At 41.0% G+C, this 21,651-nt stretch overlaps 1 protein-coding gene across 2 annotated transcripts in view; it reads left to right on the forward strand.

Annotated features, from left to right (window-relative positions):
* LOC135220624 (transmembrane protein 104-like) overlaps nucleotides 1-21,651 on the forward strand; it is a 137,601-nt gene that overhangs the window by 51,042 nt on the left and 64,908 nt on the right. Inside the window, exons 3-6 of one of the 2 annotated variants that reach the window (XM_064257934.1) lie at nucleotides 1,297-1,381; nucleotides 12,592-12,718; nucleotides 14,901-14,990; nucleotides 16,267-16,366. In XM_064257934.1, the coding sequence (XP_064114004.1) occupies nucleotides 1,297-1,381; nucleotides 12,592-12,718; nucleotides 14,901-14,990; nucleotides 16,267-16,366 (402 nt within the window). The other variant, XM_064257935.1, reaches the window with a different exon arrangement.

A 21,651-nucleotide genomic window follows, 5' to 3' on the forward strand; every position in this document is an offset into this window, starting at 1 on the left:
GGTAGACTTCCTTTAATATTTATTAGTTATTATTATTAAGATATTTTAAATTTTAAAGTGTTACTTCAATTTTTATTACTCCTACAACTTGTAAATAAATCTTTCCCTGAAGGGAATGTGTGAATGAAAATGATGGAAGTAATCCTGGCAGGATTTGATGAATTTGGGGTGGTTCATAAAATGAAAGTGAAAAATGTAATGATGATAATGAAGATGGACAGTTAATTAGAATGGTATTCATGCGATTCCATATTAAAAACTCAGTCGGCCAACTGAGGTTTAGGTATATAAATTGTAAGTCCTTTGGGCATCATCATTTATTCACTTGAAATATTTATTTGTGAGAGAGTTTTCATTAAGCAGGAGACCATTCTTTGTCTTTGGCCTGAGAAGTTTAATTTTGGTATTGTACTTTGATATGGTTTTTTGTCTCTACATTATAACTGGTAATATTACATTGAAGTGTTCAGAATTCTTCTGAATCATGACTGTTCTAGGTGACAAACTAAATTGCTCTTAGAATTTGGTAGTGAAATGACATTTCTACAGAAAAGCTTGCTCTCAGTGTTTAGAAGAATTTCAGATTTTTGTAAGTTCAATTATTGACAAGGTATGTCACTATTATTGTTTCATGCTCTGGAGTTTTGTAAAAACTGGCATGACATATTCTCTCTTTGGGCTCTTGGGCACTTAATAGATGAAGTGGCAAGTCAGACTAAGAATAACCATGGCTAACTTAACATTTTCTTAAGGTCTCTGAACTAGACAGTATGAAGAAGTTTGAAGATTAACTAAATTATTAAAAAAAATTATTTGATTATGTAATTGTAGTTATTGGTTGTGGTACTTAGCCTGGGTATGATATTGATTGATGATTTTCACTTGTATGATACTAATTCAGTGATAATTTATGGTCTGGTATTGATCTCCATGGATCTAGAATTTGAAAAATATGCACTTTGCAGTCTGTATTGTAAACAATGTGATGTTGAGTGATACATTTGTACTGTAATTTGCTTTACACAATGATCTTACAATTATATGTATTCTTTAAGCATTCACAGATGAAAAGTACTATTTCATAGTCATCTTCAGATTAATTTACCAGGTGAATTGCAATAGTTGCTTACAGCTGTGTAGAATGTCAAGTTTCAGCTCAGAAGCTAAATAATTGGGAAATGGTGTGTTAAAGTAAGCTTAGTATGCATTTAAAATAAATAAAAAGTGAAAAATGTTATGCTTAAAATTATTTTAATCTCCAAAATAAGAAATTAATAGTTTTATTTTACTTTTCAGTTACATGACAACAACTTGGGTCGTGGAGTGCATGGCATGTGCCAATGCCATCAACCATTGGCGACGAATGAAGCAGCTCAAGAAGGTGTTTTTTGCGTCCTCTCCTGACCAACTGCATTATCAACACCAACACCACCAACACCACCTTCAACATATATCTCCACCTCCCTCCCCATCCACAGACACAACTCTCTTACAGTCGTTTTGCACTCTTAACCCTACCACAGCTTCTACATCACCTGCCACGTGTGTCACTACCACACCAATGCCCTCAGATGGTGAAAACGACCCCGTAACTTCGATGACTTCCTCCGTGGGGGTATTTTTCTTTTCGCATTCTTGACTGCAGTCTTATTAGATGTTGCTCTGCTTGTTAGATGTTATCAGTCCCTTTATCAGTGGAATGCTTATTATGAAGTCTAAATGTCATCCTTAGCTAAATGCTGAGACTTGTTCATTTTAATGAAAATTTGGCATGATGCAGAACCAAAAATTAGAGCTAGGACCACTCGAGCTGATATTTTTTTGCTCATAGTTTTGGGATTAGTGCTGTTACTGTTGCATCTCTGATAGCATAGTGCTCTGAAGCTTGGAGAACTGACACAGGGTTATAACTATAATTAAGAGATCTTGGGCAGTGGTTTGGTTAGTGAAAGATATTTCTAGTTTATTTGATGTCAAAATTGGTTTTCAATTTGATTTTTCATCATAAAAGGTCAAGATATTGAAGCTTTCATTGGAGAATTGTGGAGCAAATAATTGTCAGAAGTGTGGGACACAGTCTTGTTGCAGTTCTTGTAAATATTATTATATTAAAGCATGAATTTTCAGGATTTCAATTCAGATGTTGAAGTTGACTGGTATTTTTTACTTATTGTAGTAAAATTTTAAAAATTACCACAATCCCTTTAGGTTTTTGTTTAACTTAAATGAAATTGGAGATTAAAAACCATACTCTTTAACAGCTTGAACAAGGAATGTTTGAAATGGTTTAATGTTGCTTGCTTTGGGTGCTGTCATATTGTTCAGGTTTTAGAAAGCTGACATTCTTTTTTTTTCATTTTGTGGTTTAAAAAATATAGATTAGGTAGAGTTATACTATTCTTAATAATTGACTTTTATTGTTTGCTGTGGTCTGTTTATTATATGTAGGATTTTGTAAAAAAAAAATGCCTTAACTAAATATTTTTATAGGCCTAAATGGTGCAGTCTAGTTTAGTCTTGATTAGGGTTCCTTGTCACTGACTGGCTGTTATTTTTTTTATACGAGTTGGTGCAGTTAATTGTTAATGTACAGTCTGTAGGAAACATTAGATGAGTTTGCTTGTTTCTCTTGATATGGTTACGCTAAGCATACATAGCTATGAAACCGAGTATCTGATCTCATAAGTCTGAGAGGGTTTACTGCAGTTAAATTAGCCCTCAATAGAATAGATGGGGTAAAAATTCAATATGCTATACCCCAGGCTGGGGAAACTTAGAGGTCGACCAATTTAAGAAAAAAACACATTGATGGAAAGAGGAAGATTGGAAAGAGGAAAATATGCAAATGCACATGGTGTTGGAAAAGAAATTCTAAAAATTGTTCCTTACTTTCCACCAGAAGTTGATAATTACTATTAACAACCCCTTGTGGGGCCTCTTTTACAAGACAATCATAAATTTTACCAAGTTATACAATTTTTTAATAAATAATTTTAGCAATAATTTACCTTAGAAATAGCGCTAAAGGAACGTATTTCACTGGGCGACACGGCTTCCTCGCCCAGAAATAGATTTTTCCTACGTCAAAATCCCTTTTTATTTTGTAAAATTATAATTACAGCTCATGCAATATCAAAACAGATAAATAAAATCAGTAAAAAATTCTGAGCATATTTGTTATTAAATATTTACATAAATTTACTGAGAATGAACATGCAGTAATTTTTTTGGATTTATACATGTCTTTCCTAAGATTTATTTGCACTTTTCTTTGCAAAATTACATTTATAACTGACATACTATCATAAAAGATAAGAACTAGACTACTATCATTAAAGATAAGAACTAAAACCAACAGCAACCCCTTAGTATATTTATGAGCAAATTTATGAAAAGATGTCAGTTGAGAGAGAAAGGCAGTACATCCTCCCTTTAAATCAAGATCATGACTAAGCTTATGAGCTGCCTGCTTCTTGATTTAAGCCAGTCTAAAAGTTGCCATTGGTGAATATATGGGCTATTGAAGTAATGGCACCTCTTTCCCGCCTGATTCCCCAAATCAATGGCGTGTAATATTGTTACTCACTATGAGTGATTGTCAACAACCCAAAACCTGTTATTGCTACTCTTGTGAGCATGTCCGTCTATTAAGGGTTGAGCTGTGATTTTGCAATGATTTCTTTTTTTGGATGTGCTCAATTATTTACAAGTATTTTAGAGGTAAATGGGGAAGAGCTGGTTTGTTTTGCGAATCAGAAATAATGTATGTGAATACAGTGCAATACCGTGTCATAATTCTAAAAAATTAATAATGTTTTCTGGGATACTGACTGCTTAGAGAAATTACAGTGCAGGTTTGGGTTCCTTTAGAATAATTTCAATCTACTTTTATAGCCTTAGAAATGTTCGTAAATGGATCTTGTTGGCTATTAGTACATTTTTGAGAATTTTTATAGATTTCAGACTCTGTGAAGTGTTTGAAGAAACTGATGGTTTTGTCAATTGCTTGTTTTGCATCTCTGTTGTTTCACAGTTAACCTAGCATTAAATAATATGCTTTAAACATGGGATAACTGCTTTGAATCAGATGAATATAAAGGTTGTATGAAGGGTCTTCACTTTGGTAACCCTTGATTTTTAGTAATTGGTGATCTGTTGCTAATTGGTTTTTGTTTCAAGGTTATTTCTGGTCATTCAAGAAGATTTTAATGAATTAATTGTACTTCTGCTTTTTTCTCTTTGCTATCTAGTGTGGGACACATGCTAAGGCAGTGGATATTATGCTATACTATGTGTCTTCCTCCACACACAGATACACACGCTTTCACACATGCACACACTAAAACTCCTCCCAACACAATCCCTACGTCTTAAACAAAAAGTTCTCAACCCAATTTTTATTAACCCTAAACTCCCATAATTGACAAGTAGTATTGGCTATACAATGTACCTTTGTAGGTGTCTTTGAAACTTTTTTTTTTTTTTTTTTTTTTTTTTTTTTTTTTTTTTTTTTTTTTTTTTTTTTTTAAATGGAAAAATTTTCATATTCCTAAACAACACATGTGGTTGGTCTGTCTTTAGCAACAGTACCTTATTTGCATGTTTAATACAGCGCATGATTACTCTTGTTCCATGTGGCTTGGCATAAATTTCTTGATAGTGAATGTGCTGCAACATTGTCAGAAATGGGTGTAGAACTGAATACTGTGAGGTCAATAAAATTGTTCTACCAGTGTAGGAAAGACAATGCAAGTTTTTTTTATCAGTGCATAAATAGAAAGCTAGTTTATACACTATAGTGTGATGAATTAGAATGTTGATGTTTTTAGATTTTATTCATGAAAAGTATTGAAAAGTTGAGAATTACCAGAATTTTTCATCTGGAGGAACTATAATGTTGACCTCATCATTAGATGGAACTATCCAAGACAGTAGTAAATAGGTGATAAATGGGCCATTAGCATATTTTCTTAATTTTATGTTTACAGCCTTAAAAAAGGAAAATGATTATTCATTGATAAGTTTAAGAACTTAAAGCATTCAGTGTTGTTAAGGTTGGTTGAGTTATCTGAATTTGGTATAGTGGAAGACTTGGTAATATTTGTCATAAGTTCTAGTTTGTGGAAAAGTCCAGAGACACTGGCCTACATAAGCATTGATTGTTTGAATTTGTATTTGTTCCAACACCGTATATTTACTCCGAACTACTATTGCAGGAGAATCCTAGATGTCAATCTGGTACCGACCAGAAAAAACTAGTTATTCCTCCCCCTACCTCAGCCAGGTACATGCCCCAGGGGTCGAAGACCATGTGACCTCTGACCCGGTCTCCAGTCCTTTCCTGGTTGCTGTAGCATTCTTACGCTCCAGCTCGTCATCTGATACTGGCCCAATTTCCCTTTGTTTGTCCCTTCCTTGTGTATAGTGTGTTTTCCTGCGCATGTGTGTTTTTACTATGGAGTCTTTGCAGCAGCATTGCCCTGGTCCCGAGGGTAGGGCTTGTGGGGCTTTTCTGTCGCCCACGAAGATTGATCCCCACACTGTGTAATGTGTCAGGGTCGGCCTTGTTCTAGGGAGGCCACGTGTGGCGAAGGTGCATCGTGGTCTGAACATCAATGGAATCTCACCTTTACCAAGAGGAAAATGAAGCCGAGATCCCCCTCGAAGAAGTCCACTTCGGAGGCCCCTCGCAGCAGAAGCGATAGCCATGGCCCGGGAGGCCCTTCTCCTTCACCGGTGCACCTTCAGGAGTCTCCTGCAGATCCAAAGAACTCCTTGAGGGCCCAAGGTTCCTTGAAGCTCCTCCCGGCAGCCAAGGCTAGACAGAGGAAGCTGTACGCGCCCGAGGCCATGTCCCTTGCCCCGAAGTCAGTTGAAGGGCCTCTCACCTCTCTTGCTCCAGGTCTCTCAGAGGAGGAGCTCCTGGCAGGCCCAGTTTCCTTCTCTCAGTAGGAGGCCATGGCCATTAAATCCATGGTGTGGTCCTCCATTCCCGTCGCGTCGTGGCTTGACTTGTGGACAGAGACGGTGCCCATGTTTGCTACAGACCATGGTCTACAGGACATAAGCAAACTAGTCTAGCTTAAGGAACTGGTTTTGTCAGAGGGCAAGTTCCTGGGTTTCCTGATGACTCGGTTGTTCACACAGTGGACCAACTGGGTCTTAAGGAGGAGGGACTGTTCTTGCCTGCCTCCCGAGGAGCCTTCTGGATAGGGAAATCAAGGCCCTTAGGAACACCCCAGTTTCCAGCGAGCCCCTCTTCCCAGAACAGCTGGTGGAGGAAACTCTGGAGCGTTGGAGGAAGGCTAGCCAGGACTCCATCGTCTTCTTCCTTTAGGCAACCAGCGCAACGGAGGATCCAGGAACCGACGAAGACCAGACAGCTTCCCAGACATGGGGTGGGTCCCGCCCCCAACAACCTTGACTCGTCTTCCAGGAGGGTGAGGAGCTCAGGGGACTCAGCCCTCCTCCAGGGCCCCTCCAGCCCCCTCCGCCTCGTTTAGAGCCAGACCCTCAGCTTCCCAGAGAGGCAAGAGCGGCTGTTTCCCCAGGAGGAAGTAGGATTCGAGGCCCCCAACCCTACCTGACACTTCTGTTGGGGGGTTGCCTCTCGAAGCATTGGCAGGACTGGGAGGATCTTGGAGCCGACCCTTGGACTATCCAAGTCCTCAGGGACGGCTACTGGATCCCCTTCCTAGACGAAAAGCTTCCCCTGATGGGGGAGCTTGACAGTGGCACGTTCTGGCCCTGGATCCTCGGTCACGGGGAGGCCCTTTGACTGGAGGTCCTGTCTCTGCTAGAGAAGGAAGCCCTCCAGGGAGTGGTAGAGCATTCCTGGGGTTCTTCAGCTGCCTCTTCATGGTGGCGAAGGCTTAAAGGGGTTTGGAGACTGGTGATAGACTTATCAGTCCTCTACAACTTCGTCCTCAAGACGGAGTTCAGAGTGGAAACCCCACGTTCGGTCCTTGCGGCCTTGAGGGAAGGAGACTATATGATGTCCCTGGACCTCAAGGATGCATACTTCCAGATTCCAGTCCACCCCTCCAGCAGGAAGTACCTCCGCATCAGTTGGGAGGACAGCTCATACCAGTTCAGGACCCTCTGCTTCAGACTGTCCACGGCACCGCAGGTCTTCACGAGAGTGTTCTCCCTTTTGTCTTCCTGGGCCCACAAGAGGGGGATAGGCCTCCTGCGGTACCTAGATGATTGGTTACTCCTTTCCCTCTCAAAGGAATGCTTGGAAGTGCAGAGGGACGATCTCCTGGTCCTTTGCAGATGCCTGGGCATCGTCCTGAACTGGGAGAAATCACACCTGGTGCCTACCACCAGGATGGTCTACCTGGGGATGGACTTGGATACGGCAAGAGCCAGGGCCTTCCCATCAGAAGAATGCCTGATCAACCTGCAGAAAGTAGCAAATCCCTTCCTGGTAGGGGCTCCCCTCCTGGCAAGGGCTTGGCAAAGGCTCTTAGGTCACCTCGTCTCCCTGGAGAAGCTGGTTCCTCAAGGCAGACTGAAGCTGAGGCCCATCCAATGGAACATGAAGGACGGTTGGACCTCAGGAGACAAGAGTCCCCTAGAACTAGTTGCCCCTCTCAAGCTGCGAGAGAAGCTCTGCGCTGGTGGCTAGATGAGTCGAACAACCGGTGGGGGGTGCTGCTTGCGGATGTCCCTCCGGAGATGCTCCTGTTCACGGATGCGTCGAAGGAGGGCTGGGGAGCCCACTCACAGTGTCGGTGATGAGGGGAGGGCGAGTGGTTGGAGCAGGAGCGGGAGCTCCACATCAACAGGTTGGAGTAGCTGGCCATCCAGAAGGGTCTCCAGGCCTTCGAAACCGAAGTAAGACAAAAGGGTGGCGGTCATGTGCGACAACGCCACTATAGTAGCATACATCAAGAAGCAGGAAGGCCTGTGGTCGCGCTACCTGTGCACCCTGGGGGAAACCATCTTAGAGTGGGCGGAAAGCATAGGGGCCTCCCTAGCAGCAAGGTTCATCATGAGGAAGAACGTGATTGCTGACGGGCTCAGCAAGCAGGGCCAGGTTCTAGGGGTGGAATGGTCCCTAAAGCCTGAACGCCAAGCTCCCGGTCTTCTGCTCCCTGGTCCCAGATCTGGAGGCATCCTGGGAGGGCGCGTTTCAACACCCCTGGGATGGCCTGGATCTCTACGCGTTTGCCCCCCCCTCCCCTTTGGGGTCCTCAGAAAGGTCCTCAATCGGCTTCGTGCTTCCAAAGGCACCTTCATGACCTTAGTGGCCCCCCTGAGGCCAGACAGGGTCTGGTTCCCGGACCTCCTGGAGCCGACTGTCCTGGGTCCCTGGGAACTTCCCCGCAGGCCGGACCTTCTAAAGCAGCCCCACTTCGAGAGGTCTCACAAGTGCCAGGACGCCCTCTCCCTTCACGGGTGGAGGTTATCAAGCTCCTCTTGAGCAAGAGAAGCTTCTCCCAGAGGGTGGCCTTCCATATGTTGGGGTGCTTGAGGAAGTCGTCCGTGGCAGTCTACCAGGCCAAGTGGAAGTTGTTCTGGGTTTGGAGCAAGGAACCCCTACGGGCTAAGAATCCTCACGTAGCCAAGCTCCTGGTCCACCTGAGGGTTGATAAAGGGCTTTCCATAGCGGCCGTTAAGGGGTTCAGAGCAGCGCTGAGCCAGGTTTTCTACCCGAGAGGTGCGGACCTGGGAAATTCCAGGGACCTCGCGATGCTCATTAGGGGCTTCAAACAAGTGTGCCCCCCCAGCTCCTGGAAGGTCCCGTGCTCGGACGTAGCGAGGGTCTTAAACACCCTGAGGAAGCCCCCTTTTGAGCCCCTCAAGGACATCGCAGAAGAGAGCTCTCACTCGAGATGGTGTTCCTGTTAGCCTTAGCCGCCTCCAAATGGGTGGGAGAGCCCCATGGCCTCTCCTATGCAGTTTCCCACTCGAGGGGGTGGAAAGACCTCACCTTCCGGTTCTTGCCCTTCTTCGTGGCCAAAATCTAGAACCCTTTGGTGGTAGATGACAGGTTTGTGGAATTCTCTATTCCGGCCTTGCCAAAGTCAGAGGACCCCAGAGACCTCCTCTTGTGCCTGGTCCGGGCGGTGATGAATTACTTTAGCAGGATGGAACGGTGGCGCCCTGAGATTCAGAACCTTTTTGTGACTACTGGCTGGGTCAAGAAAGCAGCCTCGAAGAATACCATCTCCTTCTGGCTGAGGGAGACTATCAAGAGGGCCTACGAGGGAGCAGGTGTTCCCCCCTCCACATGGGGCGAAGTCCCACAACATCAGGGATATAGGCTCATCGCTGTCTTTCTCCAGAAACTTGGTGGTCAGTCAGGTGCTCTGGGCTGGAGTGTGGTACAGGCAGTCCACCTTTACGGCCCATTACTTCAAAGACTGCACCAGAAGGTCCCTCGACTCGTTTTGAAATTGGTCCTGTGCTGGCAAGCCAGCAGAAAATCTAGCCCCACCATGTGGATTTCATGAGTTTGAACGGGTGTGTGTGTGTAAAGTGTGAACATCCTTCCTTTCCTCCCCCCCCTCCCCTCCGTTTCCCTTCCTGGGCCTTTGGCGTACTCGTCAGGATCCCTCATCTGGACAGGTAAGACCTTGAGAGGGCACATCGTGTGGAATACAAACCATTGCCTTATGTATTATGGGGAGTTTTTCCTCCCTCCCCTTTGGGCCAGGTCCTGGTTTCCCCTTCGTACGGATCTCCCCTCCTCCTTAACCGATGGAGATGGTCCTCCCCCGGGCAGACGCCCTCTGAGCCTTTGACTGGGCCTCTCCTTCCCTCAATACTCCTGCTTCCTAAGGATTAAGTCTCCTACGATAGTAGTTTGGGGTAAGTATGCGGCGTCGGAACAAATCACAAATTCTTAGTAATTTGTATTTTTCCTAGCTATAATTACTCTGAACTATTGAGTTTTTATGCTCTCCCTACCTTCCCCGTGTATCTGAGGGAAGAAGTATTAGAGGCGTGTAAAGGACTGGAGACCGGGTGTGAGGTCGCATTGTCTTCGACCCCTGGGCCATGTACCTGGCTGAGGTAGGGGAGGAATAACTCATTTTTTCTGGTCGGTACCGGATTGACATCCAGGATTCTCCTACAATAGTAGTTTGAGGTAAGTATAGCTAGGAAAAATACAAATTACTAAGAAGATGTGATATTTTAAGTAATATCCAGGGAAATTGTTTTAAGAAAATCTAGTCTTATGTTGCCAAGGTACCTCACAGTACAGTACCTGTAATGTAATGCAATTATGTCAACTGGGTTCACATTTCATTATGAATATGAAGATTGGTTTGGAAAGAAGTTGTAAGTATAGCTAGGAAAAATACAAATTACTAAGAATATGTGATATTTTAAGTAATATCCAAGGAAATTGTTTTAAGAAAATCTAGTCTTATGTTGCTAAGGTACCTCACAGTTACCTGTAATGAAATGCAATTATGTCAACTGTGTTCACATTTCATTATGCGTATGAAGATTGGTTTGGAAAGAAGTTGTAAGTATAGCTAGGAAAAATACAAATTACTAAGAATATGTGATATTTTAAGTAATATCCAAGGAAATTATTTTAAGAAAATCTAGATTTATGTTGCCAAGGTACCTCACAGTACAGTACCTGTAATGTAATGCAATTATGTCAACTGGGTTCACATTTCATTATGAATATGAAGATTGGTTTGGAAAGAAGTTACAAGATAGCATTGGATAAGTAGAAACCTCTTTGGACTTGGTCTTTGCTGTTGGATTTCATTGGCTTAACTTGGCTCCTTTTATGACAAATGTTAGGAAGTTGTCATGTAAAGTCAAGGATGTCTTTCTATGTCATGACAAGGATGTCTTGTATGTCATGATGTGTCTGAGTGAGGTCATGACTTGCACTACAAAGGCCCTAATATATTTTACATACGCATTTCTTGTTTGCAAGAATAAGGGAGACTCGTGTAAGAAAAATACTTCTTTAATTTGGAAAGGTGTAAGAATATCTGACACCAAATTTAATGTTGTAGTCTGTAGTCATGAACTGAAGTCCTCTGTATTCTATATATGGCCTAGGTGGAAATGTTCATGTTTAGAATCTTACTTTTAGACATAAATGATAAATGGATTGAAATTCTTATTTGCTGTAGGCCCTTGCACATTGTGTGTCCATTTTCTATTATTTTCTGGATTTTCTACTCCTCTTTGTCTTGCTACATCCATGTTTACAAGTTCTCCTTATTTACAGCTGCTGAAGTAATTGTTCCTTGCCCCTTCTCATTACCTATCCAAACTTCCTCAGTCTGTGAGGTATGTTTAACTGTTGCTTGTTACTTAGCATTTTCTTTGATTCCTTTTACTGTACCTCTGTTCATTTTCTGTCTCCCATCTTACTTCTCACCCTCTCCTAATAGTTGTTTCATAGTGCAACTGTGAGGTTATCCGTATGTTACACCCTTTTTACTTTCAATTTCCCTTTCAGTGAGGAATGACTTCATAGGTCCCAGTGCTTTGTGTTTGGCCTAAATTTTATATTTCTTCCCTCTTAGCAATTTTATTTATTGTATTATAATTCAACTATATGCAAGTAATGAATACTGTCAGCATTTTGTGGCCACACCTCTAATCTCCTCCAATTTCTTTTGTCTATTTGCCTATGTCTTTGTCAGCATAAAGCAGTACAGCCTTATGCTCTCGTAAATTTTGAGGATTACCAATTTATGAGTGGTCTAACTCTATCTATGTCATCGAGGCAGTTGCTGTTATATTTCTTAAATCTCTCTCCGGATCTGCCTTTACTGTTCAGTGTATTCCCAAGTTAACAGTAATGTTTTACCTCCTGTAAGGCCTACTCTTCCACTAAAACGTGTTGCTTCTCCTCCGTTTCTCCCGTTTCCTGTTATACATTTTGGGCACTGAAAATTAATTGCACTACTCCCTTAGTGTCTCTTCTTTCACTCTTCTTCCAAACATTCCTGCAATCTATTTCTTTTGATTTTGCTGTCATTTGCATACAGTGGCTTTTAGAGGCCTACTGTTTAGCTCTTCTTTATTGGCTCCTCTATTTCTTTGATGAAATATAGAGGCTTATACTGATAGTTGATGGACACCAATATTTGTGTCAAATTCTTCATAATATACTTGCCATGGCCTTCACTCCAGATCGTATGGTACATTAACATTTCCGGTGTAATGACTCTTGATATATTAGATATAAAATGCTCTCAGAATAGATTAGTATGGAGGAAAAAGAAATTTTGCCATTTGTACGTTTGAACTTCAGATGAAGAATGTATTTGATTTGAGAGAAATCTGAATGGCATAGATTTTAGTAATATATTTCTTAAATTTTAATAGTTTTTATTTGTGTGTGGTTGTAGCTTGGGTCAGTATTGTTGTACGTATTAGTTAATGTAGGTCTTAAATTTTTAACAAGTTTTTATTTGTGTGTGGTTATAGCTTGGGTCAGTATTGTTGTCTTTTGGGAAATTTTTCCAGTTTTTAAGAAGCTGTGCATAGGGTTATCAAAAATTCTGTTTTCCATTATTCTGATGATTGAATTAGGGGATAGTTTTAATTATTATAGTATAAATATTTTGTCTTGATTAAGAATATTATTTTTTGCAGCGAGGGCAAGTAGCAGATGAGCTAGTCAATCGCACTTTGGAAAATGCAGAAGCAGAAGCTGACCAACGATCAACTGACACCTCTGAAGATCAGGAGGAGCATGAAGAAGAATTACCTCTCATATCTGGTGTGTTGGCATAGTACTATTACATTTTTTATTATAATATTGAATGCATGTTTTTCTGCTCCTAATTCTACAATGTGTTCATGTTAACTTAGGCTTACTGTACTTGTTTTTAATGTCAGATATTAAAATATATCGACTACTTTAATTATTTTATTGCATTTTTTTGTAGTGACAGATTACATTAATATTTTTTGTATAAATAACTTAGCAAATAATTACATAGCTATTAGTTTCTACTAACGCAACAGCTAAAAATGTGAAAATCACGGTAGTGCTCTTTTGTTTTTGGTGTAGGTAACTAGACCCATCCACTTTTGGAGAAGAATAGGTACAACACAGCTAAAGAGCTCAAGTTCATTTCTACTTGTTAACGACTAAACATTGGTTGTTGAGCAGCGCTGTGGATTCTTTTTCACTGGATGGCTGTGATTTTCACTTTATTTGGTGTTTTGGTAGCATGCTTAGCTTGCTAGTATTTGGGACTTTTCTAATTGTGACTTTTGATTTTGACTTAGTATTTCAGAATTTAGCTTGTGTAATATCAGGTATTGCAGTAAAGGCTGCAATACCAGACTCATGTATGCTAAATGTGACTCACATGATTTGTTTTTCTTATACAGAGCAAGTTGGTTCGCCAGACATTAATTGTGAAGAATGCAAAGACCGGGGTAAGGGAAGATGGAAAGTTTTACATGCACAGTAGTTAAACTTCAGCATGACAGACAGAGGAAGGCGGCTACAATGGCCGAAGCTAGGGGTTGTAGTCAGGTTAATTCTCCAAAGGTGGATGGTAATTTACCTTTTGTAGTCAGGTTAATTCTCCAAAGGTGGATGGTAATTTACCTGTCCCTTCAACGCCTGTAACTGCCTTTTCTCCTATCTCCAGTGCCATTGTCAGTCTTGAAGCTTGTGTAGATCAGAAATTAGATCTTGTGAATACAGTTTCCAAAATTAGGACTTTGGTACGAGTCCTGATGGTCAAGTTCAGTAGTGTTGGTGCAAGTGTAGTGTCCCACTGATGCTCCTAGACCAAGGTCCCGGCTAAACTCCCCCTACTCTCCTGGGAGGAAACAAACTCAGTCCAAGGGATGTTGGTGGGATTTGCCCACTGGTAGTAGCTTCCTCAGTGGAGCCTTTTGTGTAAAAATCCCAGGACTGGCCAGCCACTGGGAAGGTGTCTAGTTGGATGTGCATACTTTGTCATCTAGCAACTCAATCTCCCATGGGGCCAAAGGGTGCAGTTGGCGATTTTGAAGTGTATCCAGGCCATTGAAAAGGCATGGTTCTTCGGTATAAGATGACTCCCCCCGTCCATATGGCCTAGTTGGAAATGTTCATGTTTAGAATCTTACTTTTAGACATAAATCATAAATGGATTGAAATTCTTATTTTCTGTAGGCCCTTGCACAATTTATTTACATCACTCCACTTGGCAAACATGTCCGTACTTTGCAAACATGTCCTTAATCCCTGAAGTAGGCTCATTATGTATACCCATTTGCTTTCTGGATTTTTCAAACCAGCCTCTGCTGGCCTAAATTCACTAACAGCAGCACTTATTGTAGGCATTTTCTCATAGAGATTGGCATGCAATGTCCTCCAACACTTGCTACAAGTTCTGTCTTAAATTCTACATCTATCGTGTTTTTCACTTTTTTTATGGAAGGGCCAGCACTTGGAACTTTCTTTGGCCCCCATGAAGGCTTGTTTAGTAGTTGCACTCGAATAAAAAAGCACAGAGAGCACAAAAACAACAAAACACGGAAGCAGAATGGGTCATGAGAGAACATGGGATGCTTTGTTTGGGTGCTCGGTATGGGGCCTAGTCACGCGGTGGTCCCTCGAAGGAGTGTTTCCAAGTGTATGAAACCCGAGGATATGTACAAAACCTGACACAAAATTTTTTCGGAAAAAGTGTAGAAAAACCAAATCGTACGAAAGCCAGGGTGTACGAAAACTGAGGTTCCACTGTATAATGAGCATTTTCCATAGTTGACTGTTTTAGTGTATATATGAAATACGTACTACTCGGAAGCTGGTGTCAGTGGTGGTAAGTTGGTTGACTATAAGTCAGTGTACTGTAAAGCTTTTGATCAAATTAAGGTTAAGTATTGTTAGTACTGTACAGTTAATATGAAACAGTGGGCAGTATGGTTTTTGTTGAACATTTTTCTGTTTTCAGATGGTGTAATTGAACGCACTGTTGGTGAATATTATGCCATTCAAGAATGTATAGAAATGGGCCAGATGGCTAAACTGTTTTATCCAAAAGGTAAGGAAATTGATTATTCTTAATCTTGTGAGAGATTCTTAGAAAATTTTTCATTTTATCAATAGTTACCTTGCATTTATACACAAGAATTCAGCATTTTACAGTGTTCCCCCATTTTTATGTGGGAATAGGTTCCAGAACACACCGTAGAAATGCAAAATCTGCAGAAATGCAAAATCCCCTCTAAAAATGCCTATAACTGACTCATAACTGTCAAATACCTTGTACCTCTTATAACTACTTTTTTTTAACATTTCATGGCTTAATTTGATAGTCCAAACAAGATACCTTAAATGATTATACTAAAACAATTAAATATAATTCAAACAAAAATATACACCCAAAATCATTATCTTAAAACACCCAAAGTAACATTACATTACAGTACTTTCCTACTACTGTTACTATTAAGTAGGCTATATGCACCCCTAAAATGCTTATACTGTACGTATAACGTTTCATCAAAGAGAGAGAGCTTTTTTATAAAATTTATTTATTTTTATAGTAAATTTTATAAGATTTTAGGTAAATAAATACTAAAATAAATACATACAGTGCACCCCCGTATTTGCATGGGATGTACTCTAGACCCCCCACCCCCCATGAATAGCTAAAATTTGCGAGTACTTGAAACCCCTCTAAAAACACTTAGAACTACCAATTTTGATAGATAAAGACAAAAAAAATACTCTAAAAATGCTGATATTTTATCACAAATTTATATGAAAATATGTTATTTAGTACTTTTAATGACATGAAGTACCAGCATTTCAAAGTTACAGTGGACCACAAGATTCCTGTCATATACAAGGTGTTTGAGAAATACTACTGGTTCTGTTGAGTAAGATGAATCCCAAGGAACTTTCAGTTGGGTCCTACAGGTTTCATAAACCCAATTGGCATTTTTAGCAGTTTGATCATCTCATCAAAATTATGATTCAGGCTAATTTATTATAATTAATGGGTTTGTTGTGTGTAAATACATGTTTTGTTCTGGAAATGTAATTCTTTAAGCAAATTTTTTAACAAGCTGTTGCTTTTAATACAAGATTCTGCCTCAACTTTTTCACAGTTCATTGATCATAGGGTGTACAAATAGTGAATCTATGGATCTCATAGATATAAGGACCCTGCTTCACATTCATAATTACTGGTTAACTGTTGTCTTTTTCACTTTTAAAAGAAACATGAGTGTCTTGAGCAGTTTATGGACAATGTTAGTGCAATACTGCAATTTAATGAATTATGTTTGTTAAAATTCATTTTTCTTTTCCAGTTTGGGATAAGGTCTTCTATCTTGTGCTCTGCATTTATTTATATGGCGATTTAGCAATCTACGAAGCTGCTGTTGCCAAATCTCTGAGGGACATTATATGGTAAGTGAATGTTAAGTGTCAAGTGGTAACATGAAACTACAGATTTTCAGACCAGTATTTTCTTATCCTCATGTGAGGTCACTGAAGGTATTACCAAAGGTGGTTTGCAGCATCCCTTTAGCCTTTTTGCTGCAACAACTTTTTATCTATTTATTTTACCTCCTTTTCCACTTCCTTTCTTCCAGCATGCTCTCCAACCACTCCAAGTCTCTCTTGTCATGTCTTAAGCACTGAATGGTTGACAGGGTCCCAGTGCTTGACTCTATAGCCAGTTTTCCATATATTTGTGTCTGTATTTTCTTCTTGCTGTTGTAGAATTAGTGGCAAGAGAAATCCAGGGGAAGGGATTCATCTAAACATATAAATGCTGGTTTTTTAGTAGGTTCATTTTTTAATCTAAATTCTGGACTTTCAGCCCTTTAGAGAAATACAATTTGCAAGATTTCTGTTTGTTTACATGGTGTTGGTATTAGTATAATAGTCTCAGTCAGCCAGCTTTTATTAATTTTGCATTTATACTAATCACCATTACATTGTGTCCATCTCCCTAGGCTCGTAGCCTTTGTAGTTAAGTTGAAGACATCAAAGAGGAGCTGCTTAATGCTACTCTTTACAACTAAGGCCTAGTGCGGTTACTCAAATTAGCCATGGGAGTGGTTCCCAAATTTTCCCGCAATATCACAGTTTACCCACAGGGAGCTGTGGGATACTGATAATTTAAATTGCAGTTTTGAAATTGACGTTTTAATGTATGATTACGGTAGGAGTCAGTGATGTCTAATGAACACCGTTAGAACCGCTTTTGATATTTCAGTGGTAATTGGGGCAAAATAAACTTGGAACAGGAAATTGGGACTGTTTTAAGTTTGTTTTACAAACTGTTTGCATTTTTAAGTAATGATTTCTAAGAAGACCCTGGCATCAATCATTGCCATGATATTCATTTAACTTTCAAGCTTTAAATGTAAAACAGTGATGAACAACAGGCTTAAACATCCCATAATTTATGATCATTCAGATTAGAGACAGATATAGAAATGTGGTTGACTTGCATTTGTTTTGATTAAACAAAATTGCTTTTTTCAATTATATAAGTGCAAGTCCAATTAAAAACATAAATGCTACTTGAAATATAACAATTACTGAAGCTTAATATGTACATTCTGTAAATAAAAGCACAGGTGAGGTATTATGAGTGTCATTTCAGTCATGTGACACCTAATACTTCCTGAATGGCTTCATAAGTCCCAGTGCTTGGCATGTGGCCTAAATTATATATTCTAATTCGTGTTTTTTCATGCTAGTTTTTGCAACATCATTTTCTGTTCTGCTCATGTTGGGGAAAATCTACACCTGTGTTTGCACATAATTTTATTTGTAATGTTTTTAAATACTATCTGTTTCAGTTTACTTTGTTAATGGTAGTCATCAGTTTCAGTGCAGTTTGCTAAAGGCAGTCAAGTAATTTGCCTTTAACTTGTTGGATGCTATTTATAATGTTACTATTGTGATTTTTGTTTTCAAGTATAAATTTATTTGTCGTTGCATGAATTATTCAGGTTTTCACCTATCTTGTTGCCAAGTTACATTTTGCTAAGTTTTTCCTGTATGTGAGAATAAGTGCTATCAGATATTCTTATTGGATTTAAAGGAGTCTTAATGGGATCTGAAGTGTTTTTTGTGGATAATCTTCTAGTGCCAGCTGGACACCAGTTAAAAAAACAATAAAAGATTGTAAAGCTAAGAATCTGTGGCATCTGGCAATTCATGCATATGTGAGGTGGAAGCTGGTCACCGACCGGGCTTCGAACCTCGTGACGTGTCAGTCTTTCTTCCAACTCAGGATATGAGATTTGTGGCTCGAGTTGGGCAGTTACCGTTAAGACTCAGGTTTGTTAGCTATAAAAAATACAAATTGATTAAAAATTTGTCATTTGGTCATCCCCCTGGCTTGCAATTTATGGGAAATAATGCCGCGGCTACGCCATCAAATTCTATGTTTACGGAGATGCAGAACGTTGAGGGTAGTTTTGCGGCAAACGTGCGAATGCCAGCAGAAGCCGCACAGTCTCTCCCTACAAGATTGGTGACGTCACAACATACGTCACACGCCGATATGGCAGACGCGATGACGTCACAGACTACTGCTTCTCAGTCTACTTCGCTGCACCTGGATCCAAATACGCTTTCTTACTAGGCAGTACACACTGTAATGAAGAAACTACAAGATATAAAGAAGAGAATTGCTAAGAAAGACAAAAAGAAAAGGCGTGATTAGTCTTCTTCTTCGTCTTCCTCTAGCTCGGCGTCATCGCTAAGTTCAATGACGTCACGGCGTGCGCCAGTCAAGCGTTGGAAGATTCGGGATTTCGTGACTGATCCTCGGGTCATCTTCAGACCAGGACTGTCGTATCCCAATCAGCAAGAAAGTCGAGAAGTCAGTGGCTGGTAAGCACAAAGCTAGCGGACGAAGCCGTTTGCAAGAGTCCGAATGAGCGGGAGAGGCGACGGGCGATGGACTAGCGGCCGACGCGGAGTTGCCAGTACAGATTACAAAGAGTGTAAGCAAGACTACGATGCTGCTGGTAAAATCAACATTAGGGGCAAAAAGTGCAGCAATGAATAGAACGCAGGTTCCATTTTTGCCCGTAAGGCCGTTTAAAATACGGACAAAGGATGATAAGGCTCCTATTAAAAGAACGAAGAATAGAGAGTTGGCAACCTTGTCTGATACGTTGGTGGAAGGTGTTGTCTGCCTGGATGAAAGATCAAGGCCGAATTCTCCGATGGTCGTTGGAAACGGTAGCAATCCTAATAGAGAGGAAGTTAGCTCAGTTTCAAGGGAGCCTTCATCTTGAAGGTCTAGACGAGATTCTCGCTCTAGATCCGTGAGCAGAGAAAGAGTGAGGCGTTCTCGTTCCCCTGCTGACTATTCGAGATCGAGCCGGCGGCGGTCATCAGAGATCAAAGAGGCCGCAGCCGTAGGGGCAGATGGCCACGAAATTCCCGGCCGTTTGTCAGAGGATAGGAGTGAGATAACATCCCCTGTGGCGGAGCACAATATGTTAGAGCCGGAGGAAGGAAAAAAACCAAGAGTTTCTGGCCTCGTATGCGGAGGTGATCGATTTGATTCGGCAATTCAATAACCTTTTGGAGAAAACAGAAACGCCTACCAGTATGCTTCCTCTGGGGATTGACATGGTATTTGGATTGAAAAAGGATACCAAGGTGTCGTATGAATTGCCTTGTTCAAGTCATGCGGACTCTGTTTTACAACACGTAAACTCATGGATTGCAGGAAGGGATAATTCCTTAAGATCTAATAGATCATTTAAATTTATTCCTCCTTCAATGATGAAACAAAGGAAATATTATACGACACCGATGGTCCCTTTGCTGTCTAGGCAAGTGAGCCCTAATGTGGTAAGGTTAAGGCCTGGATTAACCTTAGATCAGGTTAAAATGGAGTGCCCTTCGATGACTTACCAAGAGGCTGCTACGTTATTTTACGTATATAGGGCCTTGTGGAGAAGCTAGATACGTAAACAGAAATGATTGAGGGATTTCAAGAGGGAATTGCCTTGAACTTACCGTAAACTTTCTTTAGGGGGAAAGGTCGCCAGAAAACTCTGCTCGTTACTTTAAACTATTTATTTACAAAAAGGCCCGTGCTGGCCTGGAGAAAAGTTAAATGATATGGGCCCCCACGTTGGGGCTTATAGTCTCATTCAATTCAAGTTGATTTCATTCACTTGGGTTAATGCACACTTGCGAGCAGGAGACGGCACGTGACTCATGGAATCTGGAAAAAGAATCCCAGATTAAACGACATAAAAAGGAAAATGACTTCTTGCTTTGATTAAGGCCTGATTAATTCTCTAACATTGGGGAAGGTAAACTCTAATGGTTCACTGAGGTATGCACGAAAACTAGGTCTTTAACCAAGTCAAAAGGGAGCACGTGGCCCGATGAGGACAAAGGGCTTCTGATGTAGAAGTGGTAAAAATAAGAATTGAATGAGGAATTTAGCAAGAGTCGTATGGTAGTAAAAGGTGCTGGGTTTGAAGTTTACACTTTCAGACGTACCTTATGCAATATTCTGTGTATCCTTGTAGGAGAATGCGGTCCGACCTCTGTTCAGGTCGGGGTTCGTGTCCACCAGCACGACGTGGGTAGGCCTAATTTTGGGAGGCTGGCAATTTGACCTCTGTCCGAGATCACGTCTAGCAGCCGACTGAGAGCGATACTGCTTGCTTTCGAATCACGGGGCTTCCAAAAACCGCCTCGAGCATTGCCTGAAAGGTGGTAAACACAACGCCAGCAAATTGGGAAGGAAAATAGGTCTTATTGTAGAAGTCCCTAAAATCCATCTCGAAGCCTAGCTACTCTTGTGACCTGCCTCTCTTACCTAAGCTTCCGTCAGACCGGAAATATCATTCCTACGACATCCCCACTCTCCAACAACAGTAGCTTCGGAGAGACGGCATGGCTGCTACTTTTATAATTAAACATAACTAAACTCTGCTGGGAAGGCGAGGCGTTCTATAAACGTAGCAGCTCCCCCTGTTAAGAAGGCATTCACTCCCTTTCGGGCGTGAAGGTCTTGGCTTAAATAAGTTGATCGCCTCGACAACCCAGTTCTCCTACTCTAACTTGAAGTTTTTTTGAGCACGATACGGCTGACTACAATGCCTACCTAACTTATAGGCAAAGATGCTAAGGTGTACTAACTTAATTTAGTGATGTAGGGTCTAGCCTAATTAATAACTACAGGTTGTCTTGTGACGACAGTCTACTCTACCCTAGATAAGGTTACTTGAAAAATTCTACTTGCTACTAACCTAATGCCCTGGTACTAAATCATTAGCCTAAACCTACTCAATACAGTTAAATGAAGACGCAATCATTCCAGAGTGTGGTACGCACAGCAGTAGTTCAGCGGACGGAACTGTAAAATACATAATGAGAGGTAATGATGCGTTGGGGATGATGAGTGGTTAATTTTAACCAGGAGGGAAATGCAATGAGGGTAGTTATATTTAAGTGAGGGTTAGTATTACAATGGCTAGGGGTTAGAGGGTTAGTGCTAGGGCTGGAGAGATCAGGCTGGCTACCTTCTCTGGGTAGGTGCCAGGATCATTCTGCAAATGAATGTGACACTGTACCTCAGGCACAGGGTGTCAAGGAGAGCATGTGGCTCTTTTTGTGTTAGTTTGTTAATGACGTCCCTTCTTCTTCTTCTTCTTATTCCTCCAGGACCTGGCTATACCAGTCCTTGGAGTAGA

This window comes from Macrobrachium nipponense, chromosome 2 (genome assembly GCF_015104395.2).
Source record: "Macrobrachium nipponense isolate FS-2020 chromosome 2, ASM1510439v2, whole genome shotgun sequence".
Classification (NCBI taxonomy): domain Eukaryota; kingdom Metazoa; phylum Arthropoda; class Malacostraca; order Decapoda; family Palaemonidae; genus Macrobrachium; species Macrobrachium nipponense.